The 18,028-nt window shown below is 37.8% G+C and overlaps 1 protein-coding gene across 1 annotated transcript in view; it reads left to right on the top strand.

Annotated features, from left to right (window-relative positions):
- The window catches only part of LOC124625777 (histone-lysine N-methyltransferase SETDB1-like), a 284,740-nt gene that overhangs the window by 20,671 nt on the left and 246,041 nt on the right, over window positions 1-18,028 (top strand). Inside the window, exon 3 of the mRNA XM_047149218.1 lies at window positions 6,865-6,982. Coding sequence (XP_047005174.1) covers window positions 6,865-6,982 — 118 coding nt within the window. The remainder of the gene's footprint in view (window positions 1-6,864; window positions 6,983-18,028) is intronic.

Here is an 18,028-nt window from a genome sequence, read left to right as displayed (position 1 = left end):
AAGACCAGCAGTCTGTAAGAAGTGAAAAAGTGTGCGGAGATTCTGAAGATGTTCCTCAGTGGTGGAGCCAGTGACAACAATGTCGTCCATGTAATTGATACACCCAGGGACAGGGAGCAATAATTGTTCCAAGAATCACTGAAAGAGAGCAGGGGTGCTGGCAACCCCGAATGGCAATCGTTGGTGTTGATAGAGGCCGAAAGGCATGTTAAGGACCAGAAACTGCCAGGAAGCAGCGTCGAGAGGAAGTTGATGATAAGCTTCTGACAGGTCAATTTTAGAAAATTACTGGCCTCCAGCAAGTTACATGAACAATTCTTCAGGTCGGGGCATAGGGTAAGTGTTGATGAAGCATTGAACATTTACAGTGGCTTTAAAATCACCACAGAGACGAATATCACCATTGGGTTTAGCAACAACAACGACAGGAGAGGACCACTCACCGAAAGTGACGGGAAGCAAGACCCCTGAAGTAGTGAGACGATCCAGTTCTCGTTTTACCAATCTCAAAGGGCCACAGGAATGGGCCAAGCCCGAAAAAACTTAGGTCGAGCAATGGGTTTGAGCATGATATGAGCTTCAAAGTTGTTTGCACGGCCTAACCCAGGAGAAAAAAGGCACGAAAATGTCATCGACAAGGAATCCAATTGAGCATAAGGAATGGCATCAGAGACAATATTGACAGAGTCATCTATGGAGAACCCAGAAACGTGAAAGACATCGAAACCAAAAAGATACTCCGTGTTACTCTGGTCGACCACAAATATGGGAACAGTGCGAACGATGGATTTGTAAGATACCTCAGGTGGCACGGCTGCTGCGTCGCTGGCAGACAGCGCCGCATGTAGAGGATGCGCGTAACTGCACAGCGGCACTTTGAAAGATCGGCGAGTCACAACAGATACAAACTTAAAATGAAATAATTCATTAGCAAAAAATGATAGTAGCTAACAATCAATCTTGGGAACATTCAGTTAGTGGTATGAAAGAAAACTATGCATTAATGTCTTCAAGCAGATGTGAGAAGATACAGTCAAATTTTGATAAGAGAAACAATTGAAAACTATAAGAGAATATAAAAAATGAAGGGGGGGGGGGGGAGGAGTTGACGTTGCAAAGATATATTTCATGGCCTATGACTGCATGTTGCACAGAAAGTTACCAAATGAAAACAAATTGTACGAGTATTCCAGAACCTTTCTAAAATTTGGCATAGTTCAAGAAATTTGTCAGAAAATCAAATTGTCAATAATGAGGATAATCAGAGTCCAAAAATAATACCAGATTTGATGTATAAAGTCACTGGAAGTATTAAGAAAGGGAAGATGTAGGAAGTTTTTACTGTTACAGTAGAAATTATTAAAGCATGAGGAAAATTTATTAAAAAAAAAAAAAAATGCTGAATAGTTTACAGAATGTTTGGCAAAAGAAGAAATTCACCAAAACCAGATTGGAGGAATGCAAGACAAAAGATTATAGACCTATCAGTCTAATATCTGTAACGTGGAAGGCATTAACTAATATTATCATCATCTGCATAGAAAACATTAGATTTCAATCATCCGAGTGATCAATATGGCGTTAGAAAGTGTATAAATCACAGTGAGCCATTTGCACATTATGTACAAGAATTGTTGAACAGAACAATGACTATTAACTACTGCCTTGTCCGAGATTTATAGATTTTGAGAAATCTTTTGACTCCGTTTCTACACTATGTGTACTGACTTTCTGAATTGTATATATTTCAGTTATCTTCTTATATATTGATGTACTCTTTTGGTGGTTTCTTACAGAGACTTCTTAACCCTTGCAGGCACCCCTGAGCACACAGGTGTGGGGCCCTTAAAATATTGAATGCAAACATCAGAATAATGCACATTTGTGTAGTGACTTTATTGGTTAGCATTATACAGATCAAAGAAAAGTGATTAGTTCTGCAAATTGGGCTTACATTCAAATTAAAGGTTTGTTTAGAGATTTCCAAAATGCAGAATCTTCAGTTATGCTCTCAATGTCCAATTATTGAAGGGTATCACTTCCTTTGCACATGACTGAGAAATTAGTAAGTTGTTCTTGTAACATAATTATTGAAGGGTATCACTCCTTATGCACATGATTGACATATTAGTAAGTTGTTCTTGTAACATAATCATTTTTAATTTATTTATTATTCTCTTTAGTTGTGAAAATGAATGCTCTCCACTGCAGTTGGTTACCATTAGACAAAGAAATATCCTGGTAGCAACTTCTACATTTGGGAAAGTTCGTTCTATTTTATCTGCCTTCATTAGAGTACTGCCGTAAATGAAAACATTAGAGCTCATTAGAGTAATATCATCATGATAGGATTCTGCAAATTCTTTGCAGAAATTTCTCAACTGCTCAGAATCAATTTTTACTGAGAAAGGAAACTAAAACTTTAAAGAATACTAAAACTTTAGTTAACTTCCTCATATGATTCTAGATGTTACTTTCAGTTAAGACAGATTAACTTTATAATTAGCATTTTGATTTTTCTCTTTGGCTGACAACTCATACAAATTGAATCTACTGTGTGCACTACTGATAAAATCGGCAAGAAATGCAGATAGTTTTGTTGCAATGTCTGTTGTGACAGTACTATTCTGTAAAATTGTGCTTGTTTTACTGATGATTATCAAAAGGCCATTCCATATCTTTGGTAGGAGAGTAGTCTCCAGTTTTTCCATTTACTTGGCAAGGCTTTAAGCTTGTTTCGTGTTTCTCCTGCTTCATTGGTGTTTCTAGTAATTGACTTTATAGCTTCAAAAATATGATTGTAGCCACTGTGGACAGTGTTAGGAGCATCAGCAGGTGCAGACCATCTGGTTTCAGAGAGAGACTTCAGAATTTTATTTGCACATAAAAATTCTATCAGAATTTTGCATTGACTGTTCGAACCTGAAAAAAGATGAACAATTTTTGGACAAACAGGAAGTATGCTACTACTTCAGAAGCACATCCAACCACTTGAACCTTACTAAATTCAGTGAATGTGTGGCACATGGGACAAAAATAGCGAATTTATATTTTTTAATTCTTGAATGAAGACCAGAATATTTTCTAACCATATTTACTGCATTATGACAGCTTTGTCCATGACAGTCCTTTATTGAAATGCCAAAGCTATCCAAAAAATTAAAAACTGTTTTGAGCCAGGGAATGGTGACAAATTGATGTCATTGGGCTCACAGGCACACTGTCACGAACCACTGCAACGCTATACTCACTACGCCCACGACGACAATGCCAAGAACTTTTAAGATTTACTGTTGAATCCAACTGAAAGAACTTTTTTGTAAGTCTGTCTGTTGATTCATTCGGTGCCTCATTATGCCCTAGAATCACGTGAAGTCACCTGACAATTGCTGCATTCTGATAAAATGTTTTCAAGATTAGCCCTTGGTACGCACAAGTGAACTGCTCCATGGTTAGACACCAAATGTGAAAAATTCAGACTGTGTCAACAATTGGAATGTTCCTGGAAAAAGAAATGTATCAAAACAGTGTCGCCAACCAACAAACAAAAATTTACCATCCGTTTGAAAATCAGGACTCTTTCTGAACCACTCTTTATTTTGTCGTCGTTAGTTAACATGAATTGAATGAAGGTGCCTATGATGCAGTTTCTATGTGTGCTACAAGTTTAGTTTATGATAATGCCACATCAGTTCTTGAAATATAAGCATAAACAAAAATCTGTAGACAACTTCCCTGTATGAAAGCAGTTATACTGTGTTGTAAATAGAAAATGTATTAGAGGTAGTGTAGGCTGTTACGGACGTGTCTGAATATTATTTTCAGCATGTAATGCATCATCCCATTTTACAAAGATTCTTTTGAAACTTTTTTTTCTCCTAACTAGGGATTCATGATCAGAGTAGGGTTAAGGAACAAATTACATCCGTAAAGTGAAGTGCTGTGGTTAAACTTATTTTCTGTAAGTGTTTCCATTATACTCCAAAATAATCAGGAGAACTGTGAGCTAATCATTGAAAAGTAGGTATAGCTGTATTTTTTTGTTGGACAAGCTGGCTGACTTAGGAAAATATCCCAAATAATTTAAGATTTACACAAGGGATGAAATTCTAGAAATGAGCAAGTCCAGGTTCCTTTCTTTCTTTCGTTTAAATTTTGTTATTAAGTTTTTGAAAGCATAGCAATGCTTGTAAACTTTGCAATACATTTTAGTTATCTGTTCTTCAGTTCCAAAAATTCATTTAAATAAAAAGCCATTGTTCAGGAGAAAGCATCTGCAGTTCGGAATTTAGGTTTCCTTGGGCTTTTGCCCCACATGCTTCCAGGGTAGGGATAGTGGATTTGAAAAATATGCAACATGCTACAGATGACATATTCATACAACTCGTAACATTTTCCAATAGTATGCTTTACACGTGAGATGGTTTCCATCATATGAGAGAGTATGTTGATGTTATAGGGTGCCAAATCTATTGAATAGTTGCATGCTCCAGTAATTTACACTTCAGGCTCAGTTTTTCCATTTCCAATTCACCTTTGTGGGCAGGTCGTCATTTTGATTTTTGTCTTTCCAATCCAGGCCTCTTCTTTGTTGGCTCAGAAGGCTTAATTTGGGTTTTGCAGTTAATGTTTTACCATTTGAAATTAACTTCATAAGAAGAATTCCATTGTCATCTCAGGTGACACTAGCTCTTAATATCACAACAGGTGAAAACAACTTTACATTTCTTAATATACAGAGCTACTGGCATTAACTACTCTCTCTCTCTCTCTCTCTCTCTCTCTGTGTGTGTGTGTGTGTGTGTGTGTGTGTGTGTGTGTGTGTGTGTGTGTGTGTAAGGGGGGGGGGGGACGTGAGATTAGGAATGTTAATGGTTAGTTGTATTTTGATTCATATCTGGGACTGTACAAAATTTTAACAAACTCTGGAATATTTGTGCAGTTCTGTCTGTTGACAATAGTTTTTATTGCATATCTGTATTTCTTTTGTTTTTAGAGTGGCCAGTTTTATTTTTACATGAGCCATCATCAGGTCTGTAGATAAAAATAAAATAACTGATTGTATTGGTTACATAAGTAGCCTGTAGCCCCATATCAGCTGATAAATTAGTTGAGTTACTGTTGTTATTTTAAAAATGAAGACAATAAAGATAACAAAGTCCGTTGTACACAAAGTGGTAGCGGATTGTCTCTGAAGACAGTACATGTGTTTTAAATTTGTTCTTATTATAAATTACTTTGTCATATCTGCTATCTTAACTGACAAAATATGGATTCCACTCAATAAAATTTTATTTTGTTAATACTCTTACTGTTTTCTGTTGTTTCTCTCATCATATTTTCGTTATGTATCGCTGCATCATCTTGAAGACCCACATAATTCAGCATATTCTTCTATACTTTTGTCATCATATACTTGAATTTCTTGCCCCCTCTTTCTCAGTTTTTTGCTCACTTTATACCTGCAACATTGTTTCTTACTTATTCAAGTACCTCTGTTAAACAGTTGACTCTTTTGTAAGTGTTTGTACAATGTTTATTTTCCAAGAAGCTGAGCTCTGTTTAATATGATCTGATGTACCTCTTTATTCTTATGTTTAATTTGATCTGATATACCTCTTTATTCTTACATGAATTGCCATAGTCTACTCTTCTGACTTGCAGATTGATGAATCTGGTTGTTTCTAGGTTTTGTATATATTTATACTTTGCATGTGATAAGTTATGATGATTTGAAATTTGAAAGTATTTTTGGATTGTCACACACTTGACAGTTTCTTCCTTGCTTGATAAATTGTAATAAATTTCAGTTTGTGAATTCTCTCTATGTGTTTTGTTCTGGAAGATGTGCAGAGGACAAATAAACTGTTCCTCCAGTAAAATTTTACCGCCATAATATGACCTGCCATTTCCAGTAACATATGTAAACTTTCCCACCAGCAATCAATCTGAAGTTTCTGTTCCATTTTTGTATTAAAATCGTGTAGTGAAATATTCTTTCATATATCAGTTTCTGCAACTCATCTTAGACATTGTCTACCTTATTATCAGATTATGAGCACGTTGACATGTACACTTGGATGATTTCCATGGATTTTTGCTATTCTTTATATGAATCACTCAGTATTGTTAAATTTTCTTATTTACGATAAAGCCTTCACTTGAATTTCTATGCTGTGCTGTTTCTATGTTCTGATTTTCAGTTTTTGCTGCACTTTTGTTTGTGTACCAGATCCCATTTGATCTTATTTTATTTGTATTACTGTTCTAGAAAGGTCCAATTATTTATGTGGCTATGTGTCTTGTAGTGGGTTGCTGTCCCAAAAGTAGCACTATATATCCTGTAGCCTGAAACTGTTGTCAGAGTTCCCTCAGTCCACTATTCTCAATATTCTTTCACCAGGACAGAAATACTGTCTCAGGTTCTTGTAAGTGTCATTATACCTTCTGACAACCTCTTTGTACAGTAGCTGCTAGATTTCAAAGCTTGTGCGTCTGGTTTTGACCGTACTTGGTTTCCTTAACCCTCAGGTAAAATGTGCAGATGCTCTTGTCTTTTCTTAATAGTCACCTTGTGCGTCTTCACTTTAATAATACGCACACACATTTTATTGAAATAGTGCTGGGTGATGTTAACCAGAAATTGGGTTTTCTCTGCCTCGTGATGACTGGGTGTTGTGTGCTGTCCTTAGGTTAGTTAGGTTTAAGTAGTTCTAGGGGACTGATGACCATAGCTGTTAAGTCCCACAGTGCTCAGAGCCATTTTGTTAACCAGAAATCACATTTATAAAATAGTTAATAATTAGGCATTTGGCTTTATTTGTGAGAACACTTTTTAATTTATCTGTCATCTGGTTGTTTCAGGGTCTAGGAAAAGCAATGATGAACAATCAGTCAATTCTTTCTGCTGATTTTCCAAAACCTAGTGAAACTGTATTCCTTGAAGATTCAGATGAAGAGGAAGGGGAAGATTCTGACAAAGGTAAAAGGAGAAAGGCATCACTGTACACTTCTTAAAGCCCTGGTACTCGTGTATTCTTCCCTTGCTGTGTCACATGACAGTTTTTTATTTTATTGTACAAAGCACACAATTAAGATTTTTCTGCAGTATTTATTTTCCAGACAATTGGATTTTTGGGTTATTAGTCAAGTCTCGGGCAACAAAATAATTTTATGCTGGAGTTTTTTTGTGGACTTCAAGCAACATTGCATGTCTACTTCAATCATGGATAAATTAGTATGGCATGTAGTTAAAGTGGACAGTAATGCTGCATTTAGTTAATATTTATTAATTTCAGTTGGATGTTACATAAGCTGGTAGACAAGTTTGTGAATCCATAAGGATTTTTTTCTCTTTATTGGGCAGAAAGGATTTTTCCGTGTTACTCACTGATGGTTGTGCAATTCATCCTTCAGCTTCAGTTGAATGTGAAGATGGGTATTACTGTTTATTACATAACAAAAAATACTTTACCACAAAAACAAATTCTGTAATACATTCTAATAAATTGGTTTGGGTGTTGACTTGTCTGATACAAAAACGTCTTTCTAGAAAATATGTAATCTGGTGCTCCTACCATCTACATTATCAAAACAGTTGTCATAATAAAAATTTGATGTGAATTGCACTGGAAGTGTTAACTTTTTAAATGAATAGATGGACTATTATTTAACTATTACAACAATGAGAACTTGTAGGATGGAAACAATATTTGAAAGTGTTACTGACATAGCAACATGGAGACTTTACTGGAGTTCATTTTCTTGTGTACATGCATAGCCATCACCCCTCCCACTACCACCATCACCAGTACCGCCACACAATTTGTAACCAGGAAAGAGTGTGTGCTAGAAAAAAGCAGTAGGAAGGAAGGTGGTTAAACCTCTTTACTGTCATGTATGTCTGTATACCACACATCTGTCAACTGTTGGTGAGTGACAATTATAGGAATGTTTATTTATGATATTTATGGTTACTTTTGTGCAAAACTGTTTGGCATGAGGATTGGCACGTGAGTACGAATTTTTCTGAGTTGGGCTCTTGCGCATTTCCTGTGCACTGATTGTGTGTAGAGTCCTTATTCGTTGCAATAATAATAATAATAATAGTTTTGATTACTGACACAATTACTTAGAATTTCTACTGCGCTTTGGACTTCTATCAAAGTGAAAATTCAATTCAGAAAAATTTTAAATTTACAGGGGAGGAGAGAGTCAAGCCAGTATTTTCTTTCAGGAGATAAAGCTGCTCCTAGTGTGAATAGTGTCTGATACAAAAACGTCTTTCTAGAAAATATTATTCCTAGTTTCTGGAACTTGTGTGTTCAAGGGGGGTAAGTGGAACTGGCTGGGGGAGGTTGGAAGGAGGGGCAGGTCACTCAAATCCTAGTTGATTTCTTGTCTTGACAAAGTTTAGGTTCCTCTCAACCTAGTGTGTAAATTACGTACTCATTCTTTCGAACCTATGTTTACGAGTTGTTCTTACCTCCCTAAAATACGAACGTAAAAGATCTCAAAAACAGGATTACGATTTTCTTTGCACTTTCTTACAAATCCTGTGAATCTGATTACATGGGAATTTCTTTCATTAAGTTGTGTTTGCACTAGTAAACTGTTTTGAATATGTTCAAAGAATACTACCTAAAATTTCGTGGTAAAGTGGAACAGGGCTGTAATATGACACGTGTTTTGTACAGTCATATGCATTATCCGAGAAAGCAGACCTAGACCTGGCTGTAGTGGGAAGTACCTTAGTCATGTGACTTGGTACAACCACATTACAGTTAAAAGTAGCACATGTCATTATCTCACAGTATAAGCAAGGAAAATGTTTTGCAGGCAGATACGATAGCTCGCTGTTAATGTCATCAAATTTATTAACGGTGAGAAGCAGTAAGGTGTCACAGTGCCAGTGGAGAAGACTTTGGAAGATGCAAGTAAAATGTTAAAGCTAAGTATGTCAACAGTGTGCAAATTATGAAAGGAGGTGGACAATGCTGAGAGATGTGGGATTCAGGTATCAATCCCAAAGAAGAAGAAGAAGAAGAAGAAGAAGAAGAAGGAAACTACACACAATAAATATTTAAACAATGGAAAATTCAGGATGGAATGTAACAATATTATGAAAAGGAAAGCTGCTACTCACTATCTAGTGGAGATGCTGAGTCACATATAGGCACAACAAAAAGACTGGGCTACCTGTGAAACCAGTCGTGTGATCTACAAGCTAAGCTTCAACCACTGTGCTGCATTCTATGTGGGCATGGCAACCAACAAGCTGTCTGTCCACATGAATGGCCACTGACAAACTGTGGCCAAGAAACAAGTGGATCACCCTGTTGCTGAACAACCTGCCAAACATGACATCCTTCATTTCAATGACTGATTCACAGCCTGTGACATGTGGGTGCTTCCCACCAACATTTACTTTTCTGAATTGCGCAGATGGGAACTTTTCCTGTAACACATCCTACATTCCCGTAACCCTCTTGGCTTAAACCTTCATTAGCCACTGTCTTCACCCATCCAGCCCCTTCCCTGTTCCCATGCCAACAATACACAGCCGTCATTCCACCATCACACCCAGTCTTTTTACTTCTCTCCTTTCCCGCTACCCCCCCCCCCCCCCCCCCCCCCCCCCCCCCACACACACACACACACACACACACACACACACACACACACACACACTCTCTCTCTCTCTCTCTCTCTCTCTCTCTCTCTCTCTCTCTCTCTCTCGCTCTCTCTCTCTTCCCCATCTCTCCCCTGCCCTCCGTCTAACCTGCAGCACTTCACTGTCCCCCACCCCCATCATACTATACCTCCCCCTCCTTGGCCAAGGTTCCTTATCCCCACCCAGTCACCAATCTCATCATGCACCAGTGCTGCTGCTCGCAGTGTGGTTTCAGTTGCCTGAGACTGCAGTCGTGTGTGTGAGTTGTGTTTGCATGTCTCGTCTATTGTTGACGAAGGCCTTAATGGCTGAAAGATTTATTTGTGACAGTCTTTTTGTTGTGCCTATCTGCGACTCAGCATCTGCGCTATAAGGTGAGTAGCAACTTTCCTTTTCATAATAGTGTCACAACAAATTTTCATTGATAGTAACAGTAAATATGTACAGTTTCTGCAATATTATGTACAATAGAAGGAAATATGATCTCTACCAAAATCTTACAGCTTTTGCAGTTTTATTGTAAAAGGCGCTGCAGTAAACAAGTTGTGAGACGTGAACAAGAGGACATAATTGTGAGAAGAGCATAACACATTAGAGTTATACAAAAATATTAAATATCAGAATTAAACTGACCAGTTGTTTATTTAGACAAAATTGGGATAAATGGTGGCAAAGTGACTACTTGAAGAGTAATGCCAGTCAAAAGTGCTGGTCAGCATTAATTGTTGTGCACATAAGTGGCAATAATATGAGTTTCATTTCAAGTGCTCTTCACACTTTTGTGTGTGTGTGTGTGTGTGTGTGTGTGTGTGTGTGTGTGTGTGTGTGTGTGTGAGAGAGAGAGAGAGAGAGAGAGAGAGAGAGAGAGAACCACTTTCCTGTAGTGAAGTATGGTCCTGGTCAGCCAGAACTCACATAAACTGAGCAAGGTCTAACAATAGTTGAAGTTTCTGTATTAATTTATTAGCGCCAACATACTTCCTTCTATTTCCCTGTCAGAATCTAGAAAGAGTTGATCAAATTCCTAATGGCACCATACTATCGTGACTTCAGTCCCATGGGACTGATCTGAAATCTTGCAAAGAATAATATCTTTAGTCACAACATGTCAAGATAGCTGGGAAAAAGAGTACTATCTTTGCTTATTCATGAGAAATCTGAGAAAAGGTCATATATCATGTCAAAAAAGTGTGTAATGACTACTGGAGAGGAGGTACTTTGGTGCACGATAAAACTGAAAATAAAATAATATCTTTTCCATGGATCGAAACTGTCATCATTATTGTCCATGACTGAAATGCCAGACGTAGCCGAGGAAGATAGCTACATCACTGCACTGTACATCCTGCCTCTGTTCTTGTTCTAAGTGGGCAGTTAATTCAGTGGCATTTATAGATAGGTAATGTGAGACAGCACTTGTAAGAATACTGTAGGTTATGCCACAGTGCGATCAATATAAACCTGAACTACTCTAATGACTCACAACATTTCAACCAGTAATGGGACGCATTTGCAATTTTGGGAAATGATAATACCCAATTGGGAGAGTATATGCATGCATACCTACATACATACAAAGGCCTCAGAAAATGTTGGAAGTGCCCTCCATCAGCATCGATACACAATTGTACTCGTTTCACCATATTCCATGACATTCTGTGAAGTGTATCCTTACCATTGTCCATTGTTGCATATGATGCCCCATAAGAAAGAAATAGAAAAGGGGGTAACAGGCAGCACATTTTTTTAGGCCATTCAATTATTCGGTCACCAAAGAAACTGGTTACAAGATACATGGAAGCTTTAAATGTGTGGCTTGTTACTCCATCTGGTTGCTTGCTGGGAATAACCTTCTGTATGTTCAATGCCCTTCAGCTGCTCCACAAACGTATTGAAGATGCCCAGTAAACTGTAGTGTATATGGTTGTATTAAAGAAAATGGGCCCAACACTACTGGAAGCTGACACCGCCCACCACATTCCAATCTTTTCATCATGCAGTGGTGTTTCGTGGATGACATGGGGGTTTAAACCAGCCCAGTAGCTGCTGTTTTGTGTGTTTACGTAACCTGACAGATGAAACCATGCCTCATCTGCAAACCAAGTTAGGAGAGAATGTCTGGACATTGAATAAGAAACCTATGAAGCCATCAACAGTGACATGTTCATGTCTCATGATCTGTCTTTTGCAATGCTTGCATCATGTGCACTCTGTATGGTCGTTGCAGCGCCGATTTTTTGCAGCTCTCTGACATGTGGCATCTGAAATGGCTGTCTGCTAGCTCAATCAATGCAACAATTTCCTTGGAGAGTTCTCCAAATATCTGTGAACATTATCAATAACCTTAGCACTCAGTGATGGTCTGTGTTTATCACTGTCACTGTTTAATATACCAGTTGTCTCCAACTTTCTTACAGTCAATAAAATTGTCGCCTTTGTTAGAATGTTTCACACATTGAATTCTGTCTGGAATGCCCATTACATTGTAACTAATGGGTCTGTCTTCTAATATATTTTCACAATAAAACAGCATTCTTGAAGTGTATATTGCATGTTTCTGCCAGCTAGAGGCTGCAAACGAATCACTGATTTGCTCGTTATTGTCACGCGACCTGAGCTACACTCACAGACTTCATAAAACCGCAGCCGACGAGGCTATGAATGAACTAACACGAGATAAACAAGTGGGCATTATACTGGACAAAGGACCTCATCCGCAGGAATAAGTCAGCTTGCCAACAATGGGTGGTACTTTCAATTTTCGCAGAGCTACTGAGATCATTAAAACAACTTTACCATTTCTACGAGCTTCCAGAAAGGAATTATGGGCCGTTGAAGTCGTTCGGGTTTGTATGGGTCACCCTATAATACTGCTTTCCATTCCTGCTTTGCATGCATAAACATGATGTTGCTGCCACGCTGTCCTGGTATTCAATTTGCTTTGCAGGATAATAATTACATGGTGACCCTACTATCTGTATCAATTCAGAAAATCACCTCTACCCGTAGCTAAAACCCAGTCACAGTCCCAGGTCCCGTTCCTTGAATGCTGCCTAACTCCTGGGTTCCGCCTCAGCTACCTAACCATGAAAATTCCTTTCTCTACATCAATATACCCAACCTTTCTGAGACCCTTACCCTTGAGCAAAATCAGACATTAGCTATTAACCCCCCCCCCCCCCCCCACCCCCACCCCCACCCACGCCAACACACACACACGCACACGCACACACACACACACACACACACACACACACACACACACACACACACCGTTGCCGCCAGCGTTAGTGCCTAACTAAACTTTCAAATGAAAAATAATTTTCTTTGAACCCTTTTAAAGTGATGAAACAAATAATATTGGAAGTGTTTTATTAACCCATAAACTAATGAGTCATTGAGGTGCTGCTTATTTCTAACAACTTTTTTTGTGGACTGATGTAATTTAAGCTAAGTATCCACATTGGTGGTAGACAGGTGCTATAAAACCTGCTTCCTCTGCACCACTCCTCTTCCTAGTGACACTTTTCAGCCATACCGCGTATCGTCATTTAAAGTCAACCAACTTAAAATGTGTTAATCAGTGCTGCCCAATTTTCATATGTGCCAGAGCACATGTAGCTCATATGTATGGTGGTGTGGGTACTGTTGCCATCACAATCACTAGTTTAGTAATCTTCTGCTGCTGCAGCAGCAACTACTACTACTACTACTACTACTACTACTACTACTACTACCTATGTGTAATGCTGTAAAAGTATTTCAAAGAATAATAATTAAAACTGCTTAGATCTACAACTTACACAATTAATGTGAAAGTTGAAAGGGTCTATACAAGGGAGATGAACTTAAAAGCAATATTATAGAAAGGGAAGTGGACATAAATTAAGATGAGATGGGGATATGGTGCTGCAAGAGTAATTTGACAAAGCTCTGAAAGATCTAAGTCGAAATAAGGCCTGAGGAATAGATGATATTCTGTCAGAACTACTGATAGCCTTGGGAGAGCCAGCCATGACAGAACTCTTCCGTCTGGTGTGCAAGGCATCTGAGACTGGTGAAATACCCTCAAACTTCAAGAAGACTGTAGTAATTACAGTTCCAAAGAAAGCAGTTGCTGACAGCTGTGAAAATTACTGAACAATCAGTTTGATAAGTCATTGTTGCAAAGTACTAACACAAATTCCTTACAGAAGAACGGAAAAACTGGTAGAAGCAAATTCGGGGAAGATCAGTTTAGATTCCAGAGGAATGTAGGAACACACGAGGCAATTCTGATCCTACAGCTTATCCTAGAAGATACGTTAAAGAAAGGCAAACCTACATTAAAAGCATTTGTGGACTTCAGGAAAGCCATTGACAATGTTGACTAGAATACTCTTTTTGAAATTCTGATGGTAGGAGAGGTGAAATACAGGGAGCGAAACGGTTTTTATAACTTGTACAGAAACCAGCTGGCAGTTATAAAAGCCAAGGGGCTTGAAAGGAAAGCAGTGGTTAAGAAGCGAGTGAGATGGGGTTATAGGCTATTCCCAGTATTATTCAATCTATATGTTGAAGAAGCAGTAAAGGAAACCAAAGAAAATTTGGAGTAGGAATTAAAGTCCAGGGAGAAGAAATAAAAACTTCAAGGTTTGCTGTTAGAGGCAGGAAAGGATTTGGAAGAGCAGTTGAATGAAATTGACAGTGACTTGAAAGGAGCATGTAAGATGAACATCAACAAAAGCAAAACAAGGATAATTGAATGTAGTTGATTTAAATCAGGCAATGCTTTGGGAATTGGATTAGGAAATGAGGCACTGAAAGTAGTAGACACGTTTTGCTATTTAGACATCAAAATAACTGATGATGGCCAAAGTAGAGAGGATATAAAACATAGACTGGCATTTCTGAATAACAGAAATTTGTTATTATGGAATATAAATGTAAGTGTTAGGAATTCTTTTCTAAAGGCATTTGTCTGGTAGCCACTGGGTAGCCATGTATGAAAGTGAAACATGGATGATAAACAGTTTAGATAAAAAGAGGATAGAAGCTTTTGAAATGTGGTGCTACAGAAGATTGCAGAAGATTAGATGGGTCGATCACGTAACTGATGAATAGAGTAGGGAGACAAGGAATTTGTGGCATAACTTGACCAAAAGAAGGAATCAGTTGATAGGACACATTCTAAGACATCAAGGAATCACCACTTTAGTATTGGGGGGAAGTGTGGGGGGGTAAAAATTTTAGAGAGAGACAAAAAGATGAATACAGTAAGCAGATTCAGAAAGATGTAGGTTGCTGTAGTTATTCGGAGATGCAGAGGCTCACACAAGATGGAATAGAGTGGAGAGATGCATCAAACTAGTCTTTGAACAGAAAGCCACAACAACAACAAAAACAATATTGTTGTGAATTGAATAATCAAGGAATTTCTGTTCTATTGTGGGAACTACAAGAACTTGGAGATGACATTTTCATGAGATATTTGAGCATAAGCATTTTTCGACAACAGTGTTGAGGCACATTGGTGTGTCACAATTAGATCAGGTATGTCATGCGATTTTTGATATTTTTCAATACTCTGCGGATAAAATATGTAGAGAATAAAAAATGTCCCTATTCAAGAGTCCTACATAATTTCTAAAATTTGTGTCTCATAGTTGTTCCAAAAGAAAACAAATTTATTGTATATACTTCATGTGTTCGCTTTTTTCCATCTTTGAAAAAATCAGTTTTAGAGGTGTCGTGAATGTGCCTCAAATGAAAAGGTTTAGGAATGTGGGTGTAGTTGGTGGACTATGTGAGGAAGATTTTTATACATTTGTGTCACTAACTGTAATCTTCACCACATTTTCTCATTTGTTCATATTAGTATTTGAAACTGAAAGGTAATTACTATAACTTATATGTTTAGTATTACAATCATATGATATATGAACATCAAATAACAACTTAGTTTTGTGACCAAAACGCAGTTAAGCTCTTATGTTTTTACCCCTCAGAATATTTCATTTTACTCCTCAAGGTGTAATTAACCCCCAGTCTGGGAACTAATGCTCTAGATACCATCCCTACTTTCACAGTAATCTCCAGATTGTACGTCACTGTCCGTCACTAGAAAAACAAATATCTGTGACACAGGAATCCCTGAACTTTCCTGTTTCTTCTGCAAGATATTGTTTTTATGCAGTCTCGATTACCACAAAATCTATCCTATAGCCATTGAATTCCCCATCAGACACTTACTGCACCCAGACCCCTTATTGAATTTTCACATCTGCCACTCCCACAAAACACTGCACCATCATCTCACAAATTCTACATCCTAAACAAACCCAGAACACTTACCATGCTAGCAGTAATAAAAAAAGACTGTTCTCCTGACCCCTTCAGTGGACACAATTATTATTATTATTTAACAAAACTTACCAAAAACAAACATAACTCTCTCCCTCTCCTACTCCATGTGTGAGTTCTGGGTGTGTTATAAATAGTGTTCAGATCGATATGCACTTAAAACCCACGAAATATGTGCCAAAACTCCTCGAGATATGCTGTTAAAATATGCTCTTACTGCCAGTATATGCCTTTAAATATGCTGGTAAAATTCTTTAATTATGCATTTCTCTTAGATAAATTCTTTAAAATATGCATCTTACTTGGGAAAATTAATGAATAGCCATCAAATATTTTCAATAATGGCTGTAATTCAATGAATAAGATGAAGTATGACATAGATACTTAACACTATAAGTTTGGTAAATTCTAAAAATTAGAGTTTGTTTGAACTACCGACATTTTTATTTCCATATTCTCTACATAAAAATTTTTCCTGTGGTCAGATAATACTATTTTCTATCTTGAAAATGATCATTCAACATCACATGACACTACAGGTAAAAATTTAAGAGCACCATCAGATGACATGAAATCATCTAGATTGTTTGAGCAGTTTTGTTCTTCCAGTAACTGAGCAATCTTCCGAATCGTAGGCCAACCAGTTATTTCTATGAAGAACTGCATCCAGTTTTCTTCTCAGTCGCTCACCGATCGGACCTGGGCAACTCTTGCTCTGTGTCCTGAGTCCTTTGACGAGAGCCACTGCCTTTGTAACTTCCATGTTATGAGTCTCAAGTTTCTCAGTTAAGTTTGAAAGATCACCCAAGTGCGCTCGGATGAAAGATAGGCTGTGTAACACACTGGAATTCTTCAGGGTGTCCTTGGCTTTTGCTATAGCTAAATTTTCGCTATCTTCAAAGCCCTTTAGGACCTGGAACAAGAAAGTAGTAATCTAGTGAATGTCGGTTTCTAGCTGAAAACTGCTGTACAGAGAAATAAGCTTAATATTGGAATTCTATGTTTTGTTAGTTTTCTTTGCTTATTCAATTTATCCAGAACTACATAGGCATACATACCTCTTCAACTTTTCTGTGGTTGTCTTCATGATAGTTGTCTACATGACAGTTTGCATATGAAATGCACGTTCCCCACCTCATCAGGACTGGTTCAGGTGGTAGAGGACAGTCAGGATGAGCAGCCTTGAAAGCTGTCACTCAACATGGTGCATTGATGAAAACCTTCTTTGCTGAAGATATAAGGCTGTTGACCTCTGGCAGTGTGACTCTGACCTCTTCAGTGACTCGATGGATGCCGTTAGCCAGACACGTTAGGTGAATAATTTTAGGGTAAAACACCCGGAGACACTCTGTGGCCTTCAGCATATATGCGGCACTATCCATCACAGTGGCCAAAACCTTATTCTCCCCACATTTCTTATCTTCAATTCTCCATAGCACGCCTGAGAAAATCAAAGGATTTTACAAGTTTACAAAATTTTTTATTATTTTATTATTGGCTCGGGACATGATGAGGAAAACTGATTATTGGCTTGGGACATGATGTGAAAAACTATTTATTGGCTCGGGACATGATGTGAAAACTGCGCTCTTATATTACTTATAATTTATTTTAAACTCTTCAATATTGGCAAAACTTACACAGTGATTCCTACACTTTGCGTGCATTCGTGGCATGTGTCGTTTGTTCCACTTCTTTGCACAGTATGAGGTGTCCTCGTGCAGCCTCGTCAGCAGAGAGTTTCCCAAGTATTACGTGTGCCATATACCGACTGCAAGAATCAGTGGTTTCGTCAACGGATAGCCAGACTAGAGAATTGCCGATGTCTTTCCTAATATTCTCCAGTGTCTGTAATAGAGAAACTAAATTTAAAAAGAAAATACACATAAACATGTGGACACTACATAGGAGACACATACATGAAAACAATTTTACAAAAATAAACATTCAAACATAATTTAAATTTATTTTTCGAGCTTTTTTTTTAATTAAACGACTATTATTTTGGCCCAT

The sequence above is a fragment of the Schistocerca americana genome, chromosome 8 (assembly GCF_021461395.2).
Source record: "Schistocerca americana isolate TAMUIC-IGC-003095 chromosome 8, iqSchAmer2.1, whole genome shotgun sequence".
Taxonomy (NCBI): domain Eukaryota; kingdom Metazoa; phylum Arthropoda; class Insecta; order Orthoptera; family Acrididae; genus Schistocerca; species Schistocerca americana.
This window is presented reverse-complemented; position numbering and strand designations above follow the sequence as displayed.